The sequence below is a fragment of the Nyctereutes procyonoides genome, unplaced genomic scaffold (assembly GCF_905146905.1).
Source record: "Nyctereutes procyonoides isolate TBG_1078 unplaced genomic scaffold, NYPRO_anot_genome, whole genome shotgun sequence".
Lineage (NCBI taxonomy): Eukaryota > Metazoa > Chordata > Mammalia > Carnivora > Canidae > Nyctereutes > Nyctereutes procyonoides.
Genome location: NW_026575025.1, coordinates 6,791,435 through 6,810,581, shown reverse-complemented (window position 1 = coordinate 6,810,581; position 19,147 = coordinate 6,791,435). Strand labels below are relative to the sequence as shown.

General features: G+C 53.8%; 1 protein-coding gene across 5 annotated transcripts in view; it reads right to left on the bottom strand.

Moving 5' to 3' along the window:
* The window catches only part of SHANK2 (SH3 and multiple ankyrin repeat domains 2), a 512,111-nt gene that overhangs the window by 383,119 nt on the left and 109,845 nt on the right, over window positions 1-19,147 (bottom strand). For all 5 annotated transcript variants that reach the window (XM_055314494.1, XM_055314499.1, XM_055314504.1 and 2 more), the window contains exons 7-9: window positions 12,999-13,150; window positions 11,870-12,037; window positions 2,333-2,449 (exon numbers count right to left, since the gene is read on the bottom strand). In XM_055314494.1, the coding sequence (XP_055170469.1) occupies window positions 2,333-2,449; window positions 11,870-12,037; window positions 12,999-13,150 (437 nt within the window). The remainder of the gene's footprint in view (window positions 1-2,332; window positions 2,450-11,869; window positions 12,038-12,998; window positions 13,151-19,147) is intronic.

Sequence of the window (19,147 nt, the reverse complement as noted above, 5' to 3'; positions counted from 1 at the left end):
AGCCGGCACCTCTGCAAAGTGCTCCTTGAAGCCCAGCTGAAACGCTACCCCAACTCCCTTTTGCTGAGCTGCTCTGCGTGCCAGACACAGGAGAGACCCAAAAAGGTGGCAATTTATGCCTCTGAGAAGGTGGGTCTGAGGGGGACGAGGTGTCAGTGGGGAAAACAGGCAAGGCATAATAACAGCCTGGGCCGGGGCAGCTCCCTCTGGTTCTCTTGCAAAGGGCTGCAGGGCAGACAATACAACGAATGCTCTTGAGGGCTCATTAGGAGAAGGCTCGGCTAAGGGTGGGATATCTGAGTTGGGTCTAGAAGGGTGCATAGGGGCTTTCCAGGGCAGAGAATCTAGGAGGGTTTCACAGTTGGAAGTAAAGTGGCTGGAGGGATCTGCTCTGGGAGGAGACAGGGAAAGGACGTAGGTGAAGATTTTACCCAAAAACGTAGCATTGGTACTTTGTTCTGTGATGTTGATGACAGAGAAGATGAGCAAAGTACACACTGCCTGGGGGCCCCCAGAAGATCTCCCCTCTGCTCCTCCAGCTGGTGGAGCACCCCCACATTCTGCTCAGCTGCTCATTCTAGTGTCCAGGCCACACCACCCATCAGACTCACAGCTCCTCGACATCAGAGAGACAGGAAAGAAAGAAAGTTGGAGCAGAGAACATTTTCTATACTGGCGCTCAGGAGTTATCCTGATCTAGAGCCTCAAGGACACTGACCCCCACCCCCACCCCACCCCTGGTCCCGTGCATGTCCCTGAAGCAGTGGCTGCAACCCTTAGCTTCCTGGGAGCCTGGGCGCCTTCCCACCGCCTTCTGCCCACTGCCGTGTCTCTGGGTGGGATCAGCAAGGTGCTCACATGGTGCAGGGCGCTGCTCTGAGCCATTCAAGATTCACATGCCTGGAGGGCGGGGGTCGTGTCCCACCCCTCAGGGCACTGAACAAGCTCATCTCCAGCTTCCCTTGGTTTTCGAACTACAGAAGAATAGGTGTTTTTTTTTTTCACATCAGGGATCCACTTACAGGTACAGCCCCCATAAGAATGAAAGCCACGTTCACGGCTGCATCATTCACAATAGCCGAGAAGTGGAAGCAACCCGAGAGCTCATCAAGGGATGAGAGGATAAACCAAATGTGGTCCATCCACATAATGAAATATTACTGAGCCATAAAAAGGACATTCTGACACCTGTGACACACGGATGAACCCTGGGAACACGACGCTCAGTGAAATACAGCAGCATCAGAGGACAAATGCTGCAGGATTCCATTCATACGCAGTCCCCAGGGGAGTCAGAGTCACCGAGACAGAAGGTAGAGGGTGGGTGCCAGGGGCCAGAGTTTCCATGGAAAAGATGGAAAGTCCTAGAGATGGACAGTGCTGATGGTTGCACACCAACATGAATGCGCTTCATACCACCAAACGACATATTTACAAGTGGTTAAAATCGCCAATGATTCCATCATGTATCTCTTACCACAGTTAAAAAGAAAAAGCGCATCAGGAGCGTGTTGTACACGCAAGGGTGGTAATTCACTTTGCTGTATGGGGGTCCCGGGGAGGTCTGGCGGGCTCCACAACTATCTCGGGAGCTCTATCAGCCACACCTTCCCCGGTGCACGGCTCCTCACCCCTGCATATCCCAGCAGACACCCACCCTGGGTGGGAGTTGGGGGGAGGTACGGGCAGACTTTACACCTTCAGCCAGGGAGGATGGAAACTAAGGATCCCCAGCTCCCCAGGTCTCTTTTGGAAAGAGGACAGTATGGGGGCATGGCCTCTGGGGGGGAGCAGACCTGTGCTTCAAGCCCAGCTCTGGCTCTGTGACCGCTCCCTCCTCTTCCCCACAACTCGGCTTCCTCTTTGCTATAACAGGGTAACCAACTCTCAGGGCAGCCAGTGAAGACAGCACCTGTAGGGGCTGGTGGTGTTCCCCGCAATTCCTCCATGAAGCCGTAACCCCAATGTGAGGGATTTGGGAAATGGGTGTTGGGGACGTGTGGCGGGTTCGGGGAGGTCCTGACCTGACCAGATAGCCCCTGTCCGAAGAGACACCAGAGTGCTCCTGTTCTCTCCCCAGCAAATGAGGACACAGATAGATGGTGGCCGTCTGCACCCAGGAAAGAGCTCTCGGTAGGAACAGAATCCGCCGGCACCCTGATCTGGGACCTCCAGCCCCCAGGATGGTGAAAGTAACTGTTAGTTGATCCCCATCTGTGGAGCTGGGTTCTGGCACCTGTGCTGACCCGGACACCACCCTGCAGGGCACCCAGCATGCGGCCGTGCAGGGTGTATGGGGGGAGAGTGTGCCCACGTGTGAGCCCCCACTGACCTGGTTATAGAGGGCACAGATGTGCAGGGCCGTGTTTCCTGAGGCGTTCTGGGCCGCCATGTCCGCCCCGTAGAACAGCAGGTGCTCCAGGTGCTGCACGTGGCCATACCTGCAGGCCTGAAACAAGAGTCCACCTGTCAGTCGGAACAATACACTCGCATCTCTGAGGTCTGACACGTGCTTGGCCACGTCCCCCAAGCCCCCAGGGTGGCCGAACACAGCCCACCTACCATTTTGGACCAGTGTCCCAAACACGGGGACACCCAGTGTCCTGAACCTCGTGGGGGGGCGTCCACCAGACCCCTGGCTGGGGATCAGGGTGGGGGAGCTCATCACAGGACCGAGGACTTATGCTGGGCTTCTGGAAGCAGGTCTGCGAGGATCCCTAATGCTCTTTTCACTCGGACCTGGGGACATGAAACCCAGACACTCGGGGGGTCTTTGCCCTGGCCTTGGTGGCCAGCCCCACGAAATCCAAACCAGGATGCTCCATCCCTGGCCCTGCTCATCCCATCTACCTCACCCAGAGAGGGGGCATTGAAGTAGTCAGAGGGGCACTGCTGTGTCCAGCTCATGCCGGCCTCCAGGCAACAGGCAGCCCCACTATTGCTCCAAATGTAACCCCACCCCATGGAACATTCAGGAGGAGGGGGCAGACAGCACAATAGTGAATTATCTCTCTCCCAGGGCCCTGCAAGGGGGTGACATGTTCTCCATGAACCAACACAGCTCTGGGATCAAACAGATCTGCACCCAAGTCATGGACTTTCCATTTTCTAGGACTTTCCCCCATGAGTCTATGTCATCGCGTGGAGACATAAACCCTACATTCTTACAAGAATGTTCCTATGAGAATCGCATAGGACAAGGGACCCCAAAGGGCCCCCACAATGCTCAGCACCAGGCAAGCCCCCACCCATCGCAGCTCACGGGGCACCAGGAGGCCCTGAGCTGTGACCGCTCGGGCAGGGGGTTCAGGGCACGCTGCATGATACCAGGGCAGCCCATGACCTGGGGCGGGAAGTCAGTTCCAAGCAGACCCCCGCCCCATCCACTCTACTTCCCGGCACCTCAAGAAAGGTCAGCATGTGGCCAGCGATGAGCAGCACTGAAGCACCCAGCACCACTGGGAGAGCCACCGTCCCTGTGAGCAGTGACAACGTGGATGGGAGACAAGAAGGCCAGGGAGCAGGTTCTAACCTACACTTCCAGGGCCGACTGTGGCCACTGAGGCACACGGCAGGAAGGGCAGGAAGGAAACAGGCCTGGCGGGGTGGGGTGGGCAGCTCTCACCACTGCACATCCCGGATAACTGGGGCAGACTGCGAGGTCTGTACTGTGCAGGGTCGGCGGGAAAGAGCAACACCTCGCCAAGTAGCAGTGAGGAAAGATGACAGAAAAGATGCTGGAAATCTTACTGGGATGAAGTTAAAGAGAAAACCCGAGAAACATTCACTTATGACACTACGCCTCCCGTGGAGCGGGCTCACCAGTGTTCATGAAGCAGGTGGTTACCTGGATACCGCTGCTTCGACCTGCCTGCCCTCCCCTCCTGTGGCAACAGCACCTGCACTTCTTGGGGGGGCCCACAGCCCCACTATCAGAGGTTGGGGGGCCTGCCCCGCCCCACTGCTGCCACGAGCACGGCCCACGGGCCTGGACAACCAGCACCAGGGATCCTGTCAGTATAAGGGATATTATTGGGACAATGGGCTGGGGGCGCACAGGGTTCCTGTGAGGACCCAAGGCTGGAACATGGGTCAGAATTCCTAGGAAGCTCCCATTCTTCCAGGAAGGCCAGCAGAAAACCTGCAGGATCCCAGAGCTGCTGGGGCCCCCAGCAAAGAAACAGGGGTACAAGGGAGAGAAAAGGAGAAGGAAGGCCAGACGTGAAGCCAAGGACAGACACACAGCCCGTGACAGAGCCCTCCAAGCTCCAGCCACACATGCACTTCTCAGGATATAAGGCTTGAGCAGAACTTTGATTTCCCCTTATACCAGTTTGAGCTGAGATTTCTGTTCTTTAAATCCAAGGAGCCCAAGCTCATTGGCTCTCCCCAGAGAATGGGTGGGGAAAACCCCCTTTTTAGTGGCCGTGACAGCGAAATACCAAAGGATGCTAAGACTATTCATGAATGGGGGACGCGGAAGGGGACCCTACATAGCCTCACAGGCCCCACAAAATCCTAGATACAGAAGGAAAGAGAGAAAACTGGCAAACTCCACCTGGGAGGGCGGTCAGAGTGGACGTCGCTGGTAACGGACAGTGGTCACCACGTGCCTCCCTTCATCCCCGCCAGCAGGATGAATGCCAGGAACATGATATCACTCCCACGACGTTCCTGCCAAAATGCACTCCCTGGACCTCATCGTGAAGAAACACGAACTCAGCCCAAGTTGGGAGGCAATCTCCAAACTGACTGCCCTACAGTCTTCGCAGGGGTCCCAGAAGGAAGGCTTCCATGCGGGGTCCCTGACGGGATCCTTTCAGGATAAGGGACGTTATTGGGACGACAGGCAAAACTCAAACACGGTCTCTGCATGAAGGTACGTGGGGTTCTCTAGAACTCAAGCACCTCTTTCGTGAGTTTGAAACTGATATAATCCTTTACAATTTAGAAAAAGAAACAGGCACTTGTTTGACAGAAGTACCTCAAAGCTCATCAAAGTAAGAAATTCATGCAGCCCCAAGATAAAGCTCTGCTAACTCTTCCCCTCACCACCCCTTTTCTTTACAAAGAGTGTTGTGGCCTCTGGCTTCAAGAGATGGCTTCAAAGGGCTGCCAGGGAGGCTGGGTGGCTCAGCTGTTGAGCGTTTGCCTTTGGCTCAGGGCGCAATCCTGGGGTCCTGGGATCGAGTCCCATGTCGGGCTCCCTGCATGGAGCCTGCTTCTCCCTCTGCCTGTGTCTCTGACTCTCTCTGTGTATCTCTCATGAATAAATAAATAAAATCTTTTCAAAGGGGGGGGGGCTGCCAGAGGCCAGAGAGCTGAAACCTGACATACAGCATCCCTTACCTTCCTGTATCTTAACCATTTTGATGAGATGCTTTTTGAGGAATGCACGTGTGGGGGGCTCCACTCCACACCTACTGCCTGAACATCTCCAGGCCCTGCGTATTTGGAGACGTTTCCCCAGAAGACCTAGGGCTCAGACAGCCCAGGTGGCTCAGTGGTTTAGCACCGTCTTCAGCCCGGGGCGTGATCCTGGAGACCCAGGATCGAGTCCCATATCAGGCTCCCTGCATGGAGCCTGCTTCTCCCTCTGCCTGTGTCTCTGCCTGCCTCTCTCTCTCTCATGAATGGATAAATAAAATCTTAAAAAAAAAAAAGACCTGGGGCTCATCCCAGCTACACCAAACACCTGCCCCATCAGTTGCCAACCACAGAATTTGGTGGAAGTTAAGAAACAGGGTGCTCCTTCCTTCAAGCGCTTTACTGCCATCTGCTGGACACCTGCTGTGACACATCCACCACCCCAAGGGCACAAGCAGATGCAGAGGCGCAGACCCTACCCCACCCCGCTCCCCAGTCTGAGTTGTGCAATGCACTTGGAACGTTGCAGAGTTCATTGCATTGCAGATGAGCAGCAAATGCTTCTGTTTGGTTCTGTGCCACCAACAAATTTATTTAAACCCACACCACATGTAGGCATTCCTCCTATCTGTAGCACGTGCCTATAACGTGAGCAGGAGACGTCACCACCAAATGGTTAGAAAACAATACTCCCATCCGTTCAGCCCATTCTTGGTGAGGAAGTGAGGTGCTCAGCAGGACAGACACATGCTCTTCCCCCAAACACACGCACGCATGGCTTGTGCAAATGAGTGTGGATTACAGGCCAACCAGAGAGTGGCCATTTCTGGGCTGGCCAGGTTAGGAGCTGAACTGTGTCCTCCCAGATTTCTATGTTGGAGCCCTGACTCCCAGCACCCCAGGATGTGACTGGATCTGGGTTTGGGGACTTTACAGAGGCGGTTAAAATTACATGAGGTCACTGGAGTGGCCCTGATCCAGTGTGACCAGGATCCTCACAGGAGGAGCCATCAGGACACAGACACGTACGGAGGGATGACCCTGTGAGGACCCAGGGAGAGTGCACACACACACACACAGAGACCTCAGGAGGACCCTGCCTGCCTGCGCCTGCGTGTCAGGCGCAGTGTCTGTTATATAAGCCTCTTGTCTGTGGTTCTGTTACAACTGCCCTAACAAACAAATGTAATCAGTTCAGATCAACTAATCTGTAAGTTTCAGCCTGAAATGATGACAAACAAAATGTGTCATGCTAAGAGTTCCAAAAGGAAAAGACATATTTTGACATCTATGGTGCCTGTCCACTTGCTCCATGGAGTCCACCACTCTTATAACGTGATTTCTGGACATAAGGCATTTCTTGCAGACTTACTTCCATCTGGGGTATAACACGGGAGCTGACCAAGGGGAGAAGGTAGTGTCCCTGCCATCCTGGTCTGGGGTCTTCACCCATTCCTTCCCTCGTGGTGCCTTCTCTCCTCTCAGCCCCAAGAATCAGGGCTGGTTGGAAAGACAATTGCTTGGTGGGCCACAATCCCTCTGTAGGTCGACGACAAATGGATGCATCAATCACTTCTCAGGAATCCTTGCTCATCTGGGGCAGGGTGGGGACATGAGATATGGATCTGATGCCCCAGGTCCATATGTAGTAGACCCCCAAAGCAAGGTGAGGCACTTTCCTGCAGCTCCAATGGCTGAGGCCCTGGGGGCTCAGCCACTTGAAGTGTGGAGTGGGAGCTGGAGCAGCAGCATGGGCCAAGTGGGTGTGCTATTAAGTTGATTCCTCCACCTAGCAGCTGGGGGACCCCAGACACTCACACCCTGGGGGCCCTCCTCCATAAAGATGCAGGTAACTGTGGCCTTCTGCATCCAGGAACAGGCTTCGATCAAGGTTCTGTAGTCCCCACCTCAATGGTTGGACATGGCTATGCTAAGCCCAAGCATCATGGGAATGTCATTTCCAGGCTCACTTATGATGCAGCAACACCACCTCCCCAGGCCGCGGACAGCATGTGCCCATCACTGCAGCCAAGCTTGGATGCCCCCACTCGGCATGAAGCCCTCCTACCTGCTCTGGTTAGAACTGGCCCCTCCCTGTGGGGGCTCCCTGTTCAGACCTGTTCTCACGTGAGTCCCAGGTGCCCCTAGACATGATAGTGCACAAATAAGGCCCCAACTTCAAAGATGACCAGAGTCCACGCCACCTAAAGGCTAACTCCTTCAGCCAACACATATTCAGTAGTGTGTGTGATGCACGGGTGCAGAGCCACCATGCATGGCTGGGAGCTGGTGACATGGCACCCTTACAAACAGACCTGGCACTCCAGCATGCCACGAGTGCCCTCGGGAACCTCCCCCGGGCCTGTCCCCCTTCCATGGGGACTCCAAGGACTTGGAACGGAGAGCTGGGGAGAAGTGGGGATGCGCCTGGTGAGGGAGGGAAGCCATGGCTAAAAATAGTTAAATTTCTTTAAGATGAAAATTCCTAATTTAAAATGATGATAATAAACAGCAACCAATACAAAATTAGGATGACAAATGCGTCTTTCAAATAACTACCGAGGACATCAGATGAGATCTATAGCAAGGCCTGTGAGCAAAGTAGTTAAGTGCTCTCTGACACCTAGTTTTTCTCGTGACAACGGTGGGGGCGTGGCCAAGAGAGGATGACATCGGTGGGGGCGTGGCCGGGCAGGGTTGATGATGAGGATGAGGACAAGGATAGTGCACTTAGGGGACACCAGGCACTGTAGTAAGTGCTTCAGGTGAATCTTTCCTTTAACTGTCTGGAGATGCTCAGGTGACCCAGGCAATGTTGAGGGGCTGCTAACTGGCAGGCTAGAATATGCAGGATTGCCAGCAGGAGGAGGGAACCCCCTCCTCCCTGAACAGTCAGAGGACCTCAGGGAGGAGGGCAGGAGGAGCCGAGGACCCTTAGGGGCCAGTCACACAGCAAGGCCAGCGAGAAGGCAGGTGGATGCCAGGGCAGCTCCTCCACAGAGCTGCTGTCCCTGTAATGGGGGCGGCCACCCTCTCCGGAGCCCCCAGCTTGCTATAACATATCCTGGAGTCCCGACACAGCTTAACCCACAGGTGCAGGCCACGCCAGGGTGCGGGGAAGACGCACAGGGGGGCAGGAGCCAGCCCCACCCCACCCTAGACTCTTGATGTTCTTGGGTTCTGGAAATGCATTTGGGTGTTTTTCATTTTCTTCTTTCCGCTTCTCGGCACATTTTCCACTACTTTCGTGTTGAGCACTTAGGATCCTCTGAGTAAGAACTCAAGAGTTTGCAGAGGAGCCTTACACAAGAACTCACGCTTCCGAAGTAGGCCTGCAGGGGGGCGGGCTCCCCAGGCGCGGCAGGTGCGGGATCCCACTGGCCTCCCTTCACAAGCAGGTCTGCCCCTGGCCTTGGCCACGGTGGCAGGCAGACAGAGTCACCACAGGGGACCCTGCATGGCCACAGCCAGTTCTGCTGCAGGGTCCCCCAGGGTGCGGAGCCAGGCGGAGGGGAGGGAGCCGACCCCACTCCAGGGCATGAGGCAGACGGACAGTCTTCAAACACAGGACCGGAGACCCCAGAACTCCAAGGTGCTTCTGCTAACTGCGCAACACTCGCCTCCTGTTTCCTCCAGCCATGAACACGCTGTCACATACAGGCAGTTCTGTGTGCAAGCCTAGAGGCTGTGACGAGAGAAGGGCCGCGAGTGGACTCAGCTCAGGAAACTGCTCACCCTGTGGCCTTGGGCAGGTTACTCACCCTCTCTGGGCCTGTTACCTGGTCTGAGTAGTGGAGGCAGCAGGTGTCTGCTGGGGCTGCTCCAGGGTGTGAAAGATGGACCAGTAGAGCTGATCAGGACGGCGTGGGAGCCGACTGGGTGGTGAGGATCTCTGAGGAGGACCGCCTGGGGTGCTGTTCTCTGCTTAGCATCTGGCGTCCACCACCTCACTGCCAGTCCCGGCAGCGCAGATGAGGCAGCAGGGCTCAGGAGGGAGGCCGTGACTTGGGTCACTTCACCCAGATAATTGAGAAGCTCTAGGAGCAAACTGTCCTTCCTGGATGTCATGGAAAAGAGCTCCCAGCCAGAGGGCAATGCTCGATCCTAGAGGTCTGGTGGCTTCCATGCTGGCCCGCTCTGAATCCACGGTCGGGGATGGACCCGGCCCACGCAGGGGCCAGAAATCAGGGCTGCAGCCTGCACTGCAGGAAGCGACAGTCAGGAACACCCCCCCCCCCCCCGCCCAACACACTGATGCTTCATGAGGGCGGATGGGGGCCAGACTATCACATGCACTGGAGAGGAAGCGGCCCTCAGACTCGTAGAGGGGGAACCCTCCAAAGTTGTGGCCCTGCCGCAGGGTTCAAGCTGTAGCGACTCCATTTTCGTATCCTCTGCATTTCTGATGCCCTGGCATCTGGGGCCTTGCTGACGCTGGCCGGCCTGTCCTCCCCAGGCAAGTGCATTCTGACAGCACAGGACTCGCCCAGAGGGCAACTCTCAGAGGCAAACCGGCCCACGCACAGCCCTGACTCCCACCTGCCCTACTGGGTGGTTGCCCACAGGGCCATAACTCACCTGCCATGGTCAGCCCAGGGCGGGTCCCAGATGGCCAGGGTCAGCCCGGTGCACCAGAGCCCCTGAAGTTATCCAGACCAGCCAAACCTCAGCCTGTTCATCCTGCCCCACCTGTTCTATCCTGCAGGCACCACAGTGAAGGCTCTTGGGCCCATTTCTCTCTGGCTCTTCCTGCCTCTTGACCCAGCTTGGGGCTTCTGTGTGGCCCCCATGGCCTCCACCGCACGTCTGCCCCCTTCTCAGGATCTGTAAGGAACACACCCTCTTTCCAATGGCAGCCGAATGGTACCTGAATGGTATTAAAGCTACATTTTTATTTTTTTAAAGATTTTATTTATTTATTCATGAGAGAGAGAGAGAGAGAGAGAGAGACAAAGACACAGGCAGAGGGAGAAGCAGGCTCCATGCAGGGAGCCTGACGTGAAACTCGATCCCGGGTCTCCCGGATCAGGCCCTGGGCTGAAGGCTGCACTAAACCACCGAGCCACCCAGGCTGCCCCAAAGCTACATTTTTAAAACAGGGTTTGGGACAGGGCAGGAAATGACCCTAGAACTACCTGAAAGCACTCAGACGTGCTTTCTCACTCAGCCACGGGGGCCAGAGTGAGAATGGGGCAGGATGGGTAGAGAGAAGGCTCAGCACTCCACTTACATTATTAGATCCTTCCCATGGCCGAGGGCACGGTGGGCTCTGCTGACACCCACTTTACAGGTGAACTAATGGAGGGTGCTCATTGCTTCTCCCTCCTCCAAGGGTCCCATCCTGGGTGTGGGCTGCCGGGGGCGGCTTCCTGGAGATGCAGCTCACACCACAGGAGGGAACTGGATGCCGCTCCAGGCTGCAAGGATGCTGAAGAGCCAGCGCTGGCACAGCATGCAAAAGGCCAAGCAGGGTGGACCTGCCTGCACCCCACAGCCCGCATGTGACACCTCAGCACTCCTCAGCCCTGTGACACAGGGTAGTGGGCAGCGGGACATGGTCCCACCCAGACTGGGTCAGCATGTAAGGCCCCGGTGGCTGAGAGAGGTGGACAGGTGGCCTGAAAGGCGATAAAAGTCACTGCCCATCTGGAGAACAGTTCAGAGCCTCCCCTGTTCCAGCCCTTTCCCCTCGCCTTCCCGGCCCACGCTCCCTGTGTGCTCTCCCAGACCCACTGTCCACCCTCCTCTGCCCAGAGACTCTGACCGAGAGACTCTGACCTCTGGGCCCTCTGGTTGGCCGGCACACACAGGGCTCAGCCAATGTGAGGGCAGGAGAAGAGAGGCCAGGGCACCCCCTGCCTGCGTCCTCTCCACCACCTCGGCTGTCCCTGTTTCTGAGACCACAATTTCCTCCCCTGCCTTCCATCCATTCAAGACTCTTCATCCAAGCAATCAGGGGGATTCTGTTTCTTTAAAAGACTGAAGCTGACACAAGCCCTGGTCCCACTGTTGCAAGGTGGGATCAGGGACATTTGTGCCCTGTGCATGGAAATTGGACATTGCACCAGATCACCTCTATCAGAAATCAGGCATCACACTGGTCTCCTGTATTAGAAATCACGTAGGGTAATCACACTGGGTTACCTGTACGCAGAAAGCACCTGGTGCCACACTCTATCGGAACACCCAAGATGCTAGACACGCAGAGAGCTCACAGCTCCTGTGAAGGGCATGTTCACCCCACAACACCAGATGACTCCTCCCCTGCTGAATGCAAGATGGTTGCCTATCTTTCCAATGTCAATAAAGAGTTCAGGAATGTGTATTTCTAGGTAAATATCCCCATTTTTAAATGCTGGTGACTAACCCAAATATTTTAGAAACTGCATGGGTCAAACAAAATCCTGGGAGGGTGGGTGTGAGCTGCGGGCTGCCCTGCCATATTTGGGGGGTAAAAGGTTAAGGGGAGGGTCAGACAGGTGAAGAGCAACCGTGTACCCACCTGGTGGATCTCATGCCAGCCATTCTCATCCCTGCAGCACACGGCAGCGTGCTCATGGAGCAGGAGCTCACAGCAGTAGGGATCACCCCCAACGATGGCGGTGTGGTACAGGGGTGTGAGGCCATAGCTGTCTTTGTAATCTGGGGATGCTCCCAGCTCCAAAAGGGTCTAGGAGGAAAAAAAAGCATCAAACATAGGTATCATGATCATTTCTGCAGGAAGTGAGTCCAGAAAGAAGCATGAGGGTCACTGTCCTCCAGACCAAGGCTAAGCAGGGTCCTGGGTTCCGGCACTTTTCCCTGGCCTCCCAGAATCAAGCAGGTGCCAATGTCATATAGTGAGGTTTCTGGCCTCTGCAGGATGTGTGTGCATCCGGGAGGCCAGGAGACACTCTGCAGACACACACCTGTGGTGCCCCGCTGACCCCTTTGTACCAGCAAAGAGCAACACATGAGGTGGTCTTCGTAGAAAAGAGAAAAGGTGTATTATACAAGCCAAAATTACAGCATAAAGGCATCCCCGCATGCATCCTGAGGGCAGCAGCACTACGGAGGGCTGTCAGGAACGCTAGATTCCAGACAGAACCAGCTGACAAGGTGCAGCCGACATGAACTCAAGACATATGTGCCTTCCGAGAGAAAGGTCGGCTTGGGGGTCAGGCCCCAACAGTGGGTTCCCCTCCCTCCCTACTGGGGCTCTTGGAGGCCCTACACACGCAGGGCCAGGGCACATAGAGCACACAGGGCAGTGGGGCGAGATGGGGGTAAAACTACACACTGATCGGCTTCCAGAGAAAAGCTTCCAGCAGCAAGGCTGGCTCGGGGCCCCCTCGGGCTGGATGCACAGCCTCCTCCTCGGGGTGGGGGGTGGCGTCAGTGCCGCCCTTCCTGGCTGAAAACACAAGCCTCTGTCTGAACCAGAGGGACAGGAACACTTATATAAACACCAAATTCTAAACATCCCAAGAAGATAGGGTAAGGGGCGCAGACTAAACTTCTCAACCCCAGTGGGGACACCACTCAGGTTCAGCTCGGTGGCCGTTGTGGGTCAGGGACAGGGAACTGGTGAGGATGTGGGGGATCGGATGGTGAGGGGGCGTCCCCCGTGTGAGACGGGCTCCAGAATGTACCTTCAGGGCCACTTGGTTCCTGGCTCGGGCGGCTTTGTGCAGGGCAGTCATCCCATCTCTGGCGCGGAAGTCCAGGTGAGCCCCGCCATTTCGGAGAGCTTTGATCACTTCTGTGGGGTCATCCAGCTGAGCAGCTAAGGTCAGCGGGGTCTCTGTGGGGCCCAAACACACGCACTTCAGCACCAGCATGAGAAGATGGCCAAGGCACCGGGCTAACCAAGCCACATTGAAAGTTTGAGCTGGAAATACCCAGTGGGGCATTCGGGCTCCCACGTACCCGTTACCCCAATATCTGTGCAGTTAGCCTGGCTCAGGCAACCCCGGTGACAATGGTGGTGACACCTGGGATCATGTACAAATCAAAATGAGGGCAGAGACAAGAGTTTCCACATTATTGCTTTGTGGGCAGTGAGTCAGAAGCTGCCCACTGCCCTCACCCCCAAGACCCTGAATCCCGCAGCACCGGGCAGGTGCTTCCCTTTGGGACCGGTGACCTCCTTCCACCCAGGGATGTACTTAAAGGTCTGAAAGGCAGATGCCCGCCTTTCTTCATCTCAATCTCACGACATTTATGGGCATCTTGGAGGACACTGAGACTCAAGCTGCAGGCACACAAAGGTAGGTGAGGTGCGGAGTCTGTGACCCGGGGAGGTGTGGGTCTGGGTGGGCAGAGACCTAAACGGGGTCAGCACAACAAACAACCAACGACCTGCAGGAGGACTGGGGCCGAAGACCTGGGGACAGAATGATGGAGCCCACCCCCATGGGAACAAAGTGAGGAAGGGTTCCCCGCCACCCGTGCAGCCAACCCAGACCGTCTGTCACTGGCTGTGACGGGGATGTCAGTATCTCGTTAAATCCACCTTCTCGGGGCACCTGGGTGGCTCAGCAGTTGAGCATCTGCCTTTGGCTCGGGTCATGATCCTGGGGTCCTGGGATCGAGTCCCACGTCGGGGTCCCCACAGGGAGCCTGTCTCTCCCTCTGCCTGCGTCTCTGCCTCTCTCTCTGTCTCTCATGAATAAATAAATAAAATCTTAAAAAAAAATCCATCTTTCCTCTCACTTGGGCTCCCGAATGCCCGCCATCACCACTGCTAAGCAAGTCACACTGTCCTGATGGCGTTCATCTGAGAGGCTTTTACCTTCTAGAAAAGTGCCAAGAGCGCTACAACAACATGCATGTCCCCAGGACCCAGAAACACTACTGGCTGATGATGAGTTGTTCTGACTTCAGGCTTTTGAGAATAAAAGAACTGGGGCATCTGACCTGAAACTGAACTCCCTTCTGGTTGTACCTCTGTCATGTCCCTGCTGTCCCCAGGAAGGGCAACTGCGTTGTGAATTCAGCTCCACGACCCCCACCTAGCCTTAATTCCTGGGCTTATTACCCACAAATAAGCACCGTTTTGAATGCTCTTTAAACTCGCCATGGGAGAGGCACCTGGGTGGCACAGTGGTTGAGCAACTGCCTTTGGCTCAGGACACGATCCTGGGGTCCTGGGATCGAGTCCTGCACTGGGCACCCTGCAGGGAGCCTGCTTCTCACTCTATGTCTCTGTATCTCTCATGAAAAAATAAAATGTAAAATAAAATAAAACTCGCCGTGGGAATCACCCTGCACCTGGATGTGCCATGGTGAGGGGCAGAGTATTAGGGGTTGAGAAGGCATGGAGTCAGGCAAGAGCTCCACGTGTGGGCAGAGACATGGAAATGGGGCTGATGTGCAGACAGATGCAAATTTGGGGAGAGACTAGACTCCCACCCTCTAGAGAGGAGAGAGGGAACTATTAGGCCTTCACCACTTTGGCCCAGGTGGCATCCCAGCCATAGGTGTTGGAAGGCAACAGTGAGGTCTTGGATCCTGGGGTGGCTGGTAAAGGCGGTGAAGGTGTGGAAGGCCTGATCCTTGGGAGCCACCAGCATCTATGCCTCAAAGTCAAATTTCTTACAGCAACGAGAGGAAGAAGTCACCCCTCAAGTGTAAGATACATTTAGGACTGACGCTCATCTGGCACAAGGTCAACCCTCAAAATGATTAGGGTTCTTCTTTCTTATTTGGTCTTCCACACACGGCCAATGCAAAAGGTAGGTGCTCCAGAGGAGATTTTAACTTTATACCATGATGTTTCATAGCCGACAACTTCAGCATCATTTTAAACGGGGACATCATCTCAGAGAGGGTGGTGGCAAACATAAAACTGGAACCAAGGCTGGGGTCATACCCCTGACTCCCAATTACAGACCCCTTGGGCAGAGCCACGCGCTGGGATGGTGCTAGGCACGTAAGTGCTGATGAGTAGATACATGGGTAAAGAACGAGGCACCCCGCTAATGGTAATTTGTCTTAATGTCCAAGAGGGGGACCTCCAGCCCTCGGACAACACCCATGACAGGTGGTACCTTCCTCAAAGAGCACTCCCCTAAGGACGTGTTGCAGACTTACCATGTTCAAACCTGACCAGGACCTACTCCAGGGAGGTGAGGAGAGCCCTACACCTTACATGCCCCTCAGGAAGGGGACATCGAATGAGACTCCACATGAGGCTGATGGAACCATCCCAAGAAGACGCTTATCCATCACCTGCAAACCTGTGACCATTAGGGGCTTACTCTGTGTGACTGATGACCATGTGACCACTCCTCTAAACCAGCCTGGGACCTGCATCATAATTCTTGGAAAACACTCCTCGGTTTTTGCATTTTGAAATTACTTCTATTTTAATAAATATACTGGAACCTCAGCAAGTATAACCTCAAGATGGCCCCAGTCTCTCAACCTCAATGCCCAGTGGAGTAGAAACTGCTCTGATCTTTTCAGAAAGTCTTGAACACATAATACTTTCTCCCCTAGAAATGGCCTGGTGGCATTTTTGCCCTAGGGAACAACCAGCCATGCTTTGAAAGGCACTAGCAGGAAGGTTTGCAGGTAGAAGATGTGGGAAATACCTGGACGCATAGCACAAGGACACCTGCTACTGGCTTCCAATCTGTCCAGAGCAGGGAACAAGGCTCAGCAGCAAGGAGCACGCGGCAGGAGAGGTGTGGAAGCACAGAATGGCTGTCCACGCCTGCAGGCTCAGCGTGCTGCTGGCTGGAGTGTGCACACCCCGTGACCTCTTGTGTTCCTGGGAGCATCTAAGTGCCAAAGACCTCAGAAACCAAATGTGTGGGTGGGCAGCTCCTCCTAGAGAGGCAGGGACTACAGGCAGCAAAACCCAGCTCTGCTCCTGGAAGGCTGGATGGCCTGAGCAGGTCTCCAAAACCCTCTGGACCTGTTTCCTCCCCTGCAAGGTGAGGGTTAAAGCAGGACCCACACCTCACGGGACTTTGTGAAGACTGAATGCATGCATCCTGTGCTGGATGGCGCCCACCCCAGGGAGCACCCTCAGACTGGCAGCCAGAGCAGTTAGTCTCAGGAAGAGACACAAATTTTGCTCTCTTCGCTACAGCTTTTTTCTCTATTTTGACAAGCCTGTGCAATGACTTGATTACTTTACAATAAAAAAAGTAATTTCTAAAATGAACCATGAAGCCAATACTTGTTAGCATTCACACCCCCACTGCAACCTGGACTGGCACAATCCCATGTGACTTTCTCAGCAAGAGACAGTCCCGATTCTCCTAAAATGTGGAGCAAACGAGACAAATATTCACACACCTACTAAGTGCTCCACTCTGTACTGGGGACTGTGGCTGTCCCAGGAGGACAATAAGGTACAGTATTCTTGAGCTTTTATAAGATAATAGACAGGTAAATAGATTGCTGGATGAGGGGGTGGGTAGATGGTTGGATAAGTGGATGAATGGACAGATGGTTAGAGGAGTAGGTAGATGGATGGATAGAATGTGTGGGTGGGTGGGTAGATGGTGAATGTAGGTCTATGGATGGATGAGATGGGTAGGTGGATAGATGGATGGATTGATAGACAGACAGATGTGTGGATGGGTGGATGGATGGATGGATGGATGGAATGGGTGGATGGGTGGGTGGATGGCTGGCTGGATGGACAGACAGATGGGTGGATGGATGGATGAGCATATGGTGGGTAGATGGCTAGCTGGCTGGGTGGGTGGATGGATGGTGAATGGGTAAGTGTATGGATGGATGAGTGAATGGATGAATGGATAGGTGGATGGATGGATAGATGGATGAGAAGGTGGGTAGATACAGGGTAGGAGAAACAGGGAAGGAGAAAGGGAGAAAGAAAATGAGATGTGTGAGTGAAAAGATGGACAAGAGGGGACATAGATGGAGATCATACATACACATAGATAATTAAAAATGAATAAAACGGAAGATTACTATTTGGACTCATAAGTGACAGAGAGAGCGCAAACTGTGCATTCAATCACCTTAGTGTTGTTTTCTAACATAAAATTCATCATTAAGTTATTCATAGTTGAGAGATGATAGACTCCATACCCTCTGCCTGAATGCCTCATGCAAAACATCACAAGTGGGAAAAGCCTGGCCTTGCATCTGAACCTTCGAGCTTCAGTGTAGGCTCAGCTGTGACTTTGACAGAGACTTCCAACCCCACAGGACCTGATTCCCCATCTGTGGTGCAAAGACCACCCTGTCCAGCCCAAAGTGAGGGGAAACAGGGGGTCACGGCTTTGAAAGTGCGTCCTAATGAAAAAGCTCTCACCAGTGTGAGGACCAACAGGATCTACAGTGACAGCACAGGTAAGACTCACAGCACCAGCTTAACATGGAGATAGACACCCCCCCCCAAGACATAAAAGGGACAATATTCCAGTGGGGTCAGGCTTCTGCTATCACTCACATTAAGCTCACTTTCCTAACACGATCCATTTTATGAAAACCTGTATCTCTAAAAACATGAAACATCCCTTCTGCGTCAGACTGAAATTTTGCCATCCAAAATGCAAAACTGTGGACACATTCCTTGACCAGAAGTTTCAGGAAAAGCCATTCGTGGCTGTGTTTGCTAACCCTCTAGGGGAGAAGTGGCCTCCAGCTGGAATATTCTAAAAGTCCACATGATGGGGATGTCTCCTTCTAAGGGGACACTCGAGAAGCGGAAGCAAAGCTAGAGAGGTGAGGCTACATCCCTGTCCCATCTTCTGCCCTTCTCTCCTCTGGGTCAGCAGAAATCTGACATGTCCCCAAACATCATAGTCTCAACAGCAAGAAGCCTCACTACAGCACCATGGTGTGCTCATCCCCATCTCTGTGACAAATCCAGTAACCCGAGATCAAATCTCAACATTCGCAAGGACCAGAGAGAGAGGAGATTCAGAGATTCCTTCCTCATGACCTAGATCTGTGGTTCTCACATTTGGGCAGGAAATAAGAATCATCCAAAGAGCTGGTTAATACAAAGAATGTGGACTTCGTTCCCAGAAGTGATTCAATGGGACTTATCACTCTGCACCTTTAATAGGCTGTAGTCCACAGGACGTGCTTGGCAGAAGAAGGCTAGTTCACAGTGGCATCACCTGGCCCCACGCCCAGGTACTACTTTAATCAGTGTTGGTATGACCCAAGTATTAGGACTGGTAAAATCTCCTTATGTGGTTTTTAACATGAGAATCATGGCTCTGAACACCTGCTAACTCCAAAGTTAGCAGCATGGGCACGACCTGGGAGCTGGTTAGAAATGCAAAAATCTCAGGGTGCTAGGTGGCTCATTTAAGTGTCTGTCTTCAGCTCAGGTCACGATCCTGGGGTCCTGGGATCGAGCTGCATGTTGGGCTTCTTGCTTAGTAGGGAGTCTGCTTCTTCCTCTGCCCCTTTCCCAGCTCATGCTTTCTCTCATGTGCTCACTCTCGAAAATAAATAAAATCTTAAACAGAAATGCAAACTATCAAAAGGAAAGAATGAATGAATGAAAGAAAGGGAAGAAAGGAAAAGCAAAGCAAGGCAAGGCAAAATCTCAGGCCCCCTCCCGATTTTCGGAACCAGAATTGGCATTTTAGCAAGATTCCCAGGTCACAAATGGACATCAAGTCTGAGATACATGGGCCTAGGGCAGGTATGTGATGAGTAAGCAAGCAAACCCCCCAAAATGGTGCTGTCCCTCATGTGAGTTTGTCACTGTGTTTATAAATTATACGTGACCATGGGGAAAGTAGTGGTCTGTTTAACAAATGGTGCTGGGACCACTAGATTTCCACATGCAAAT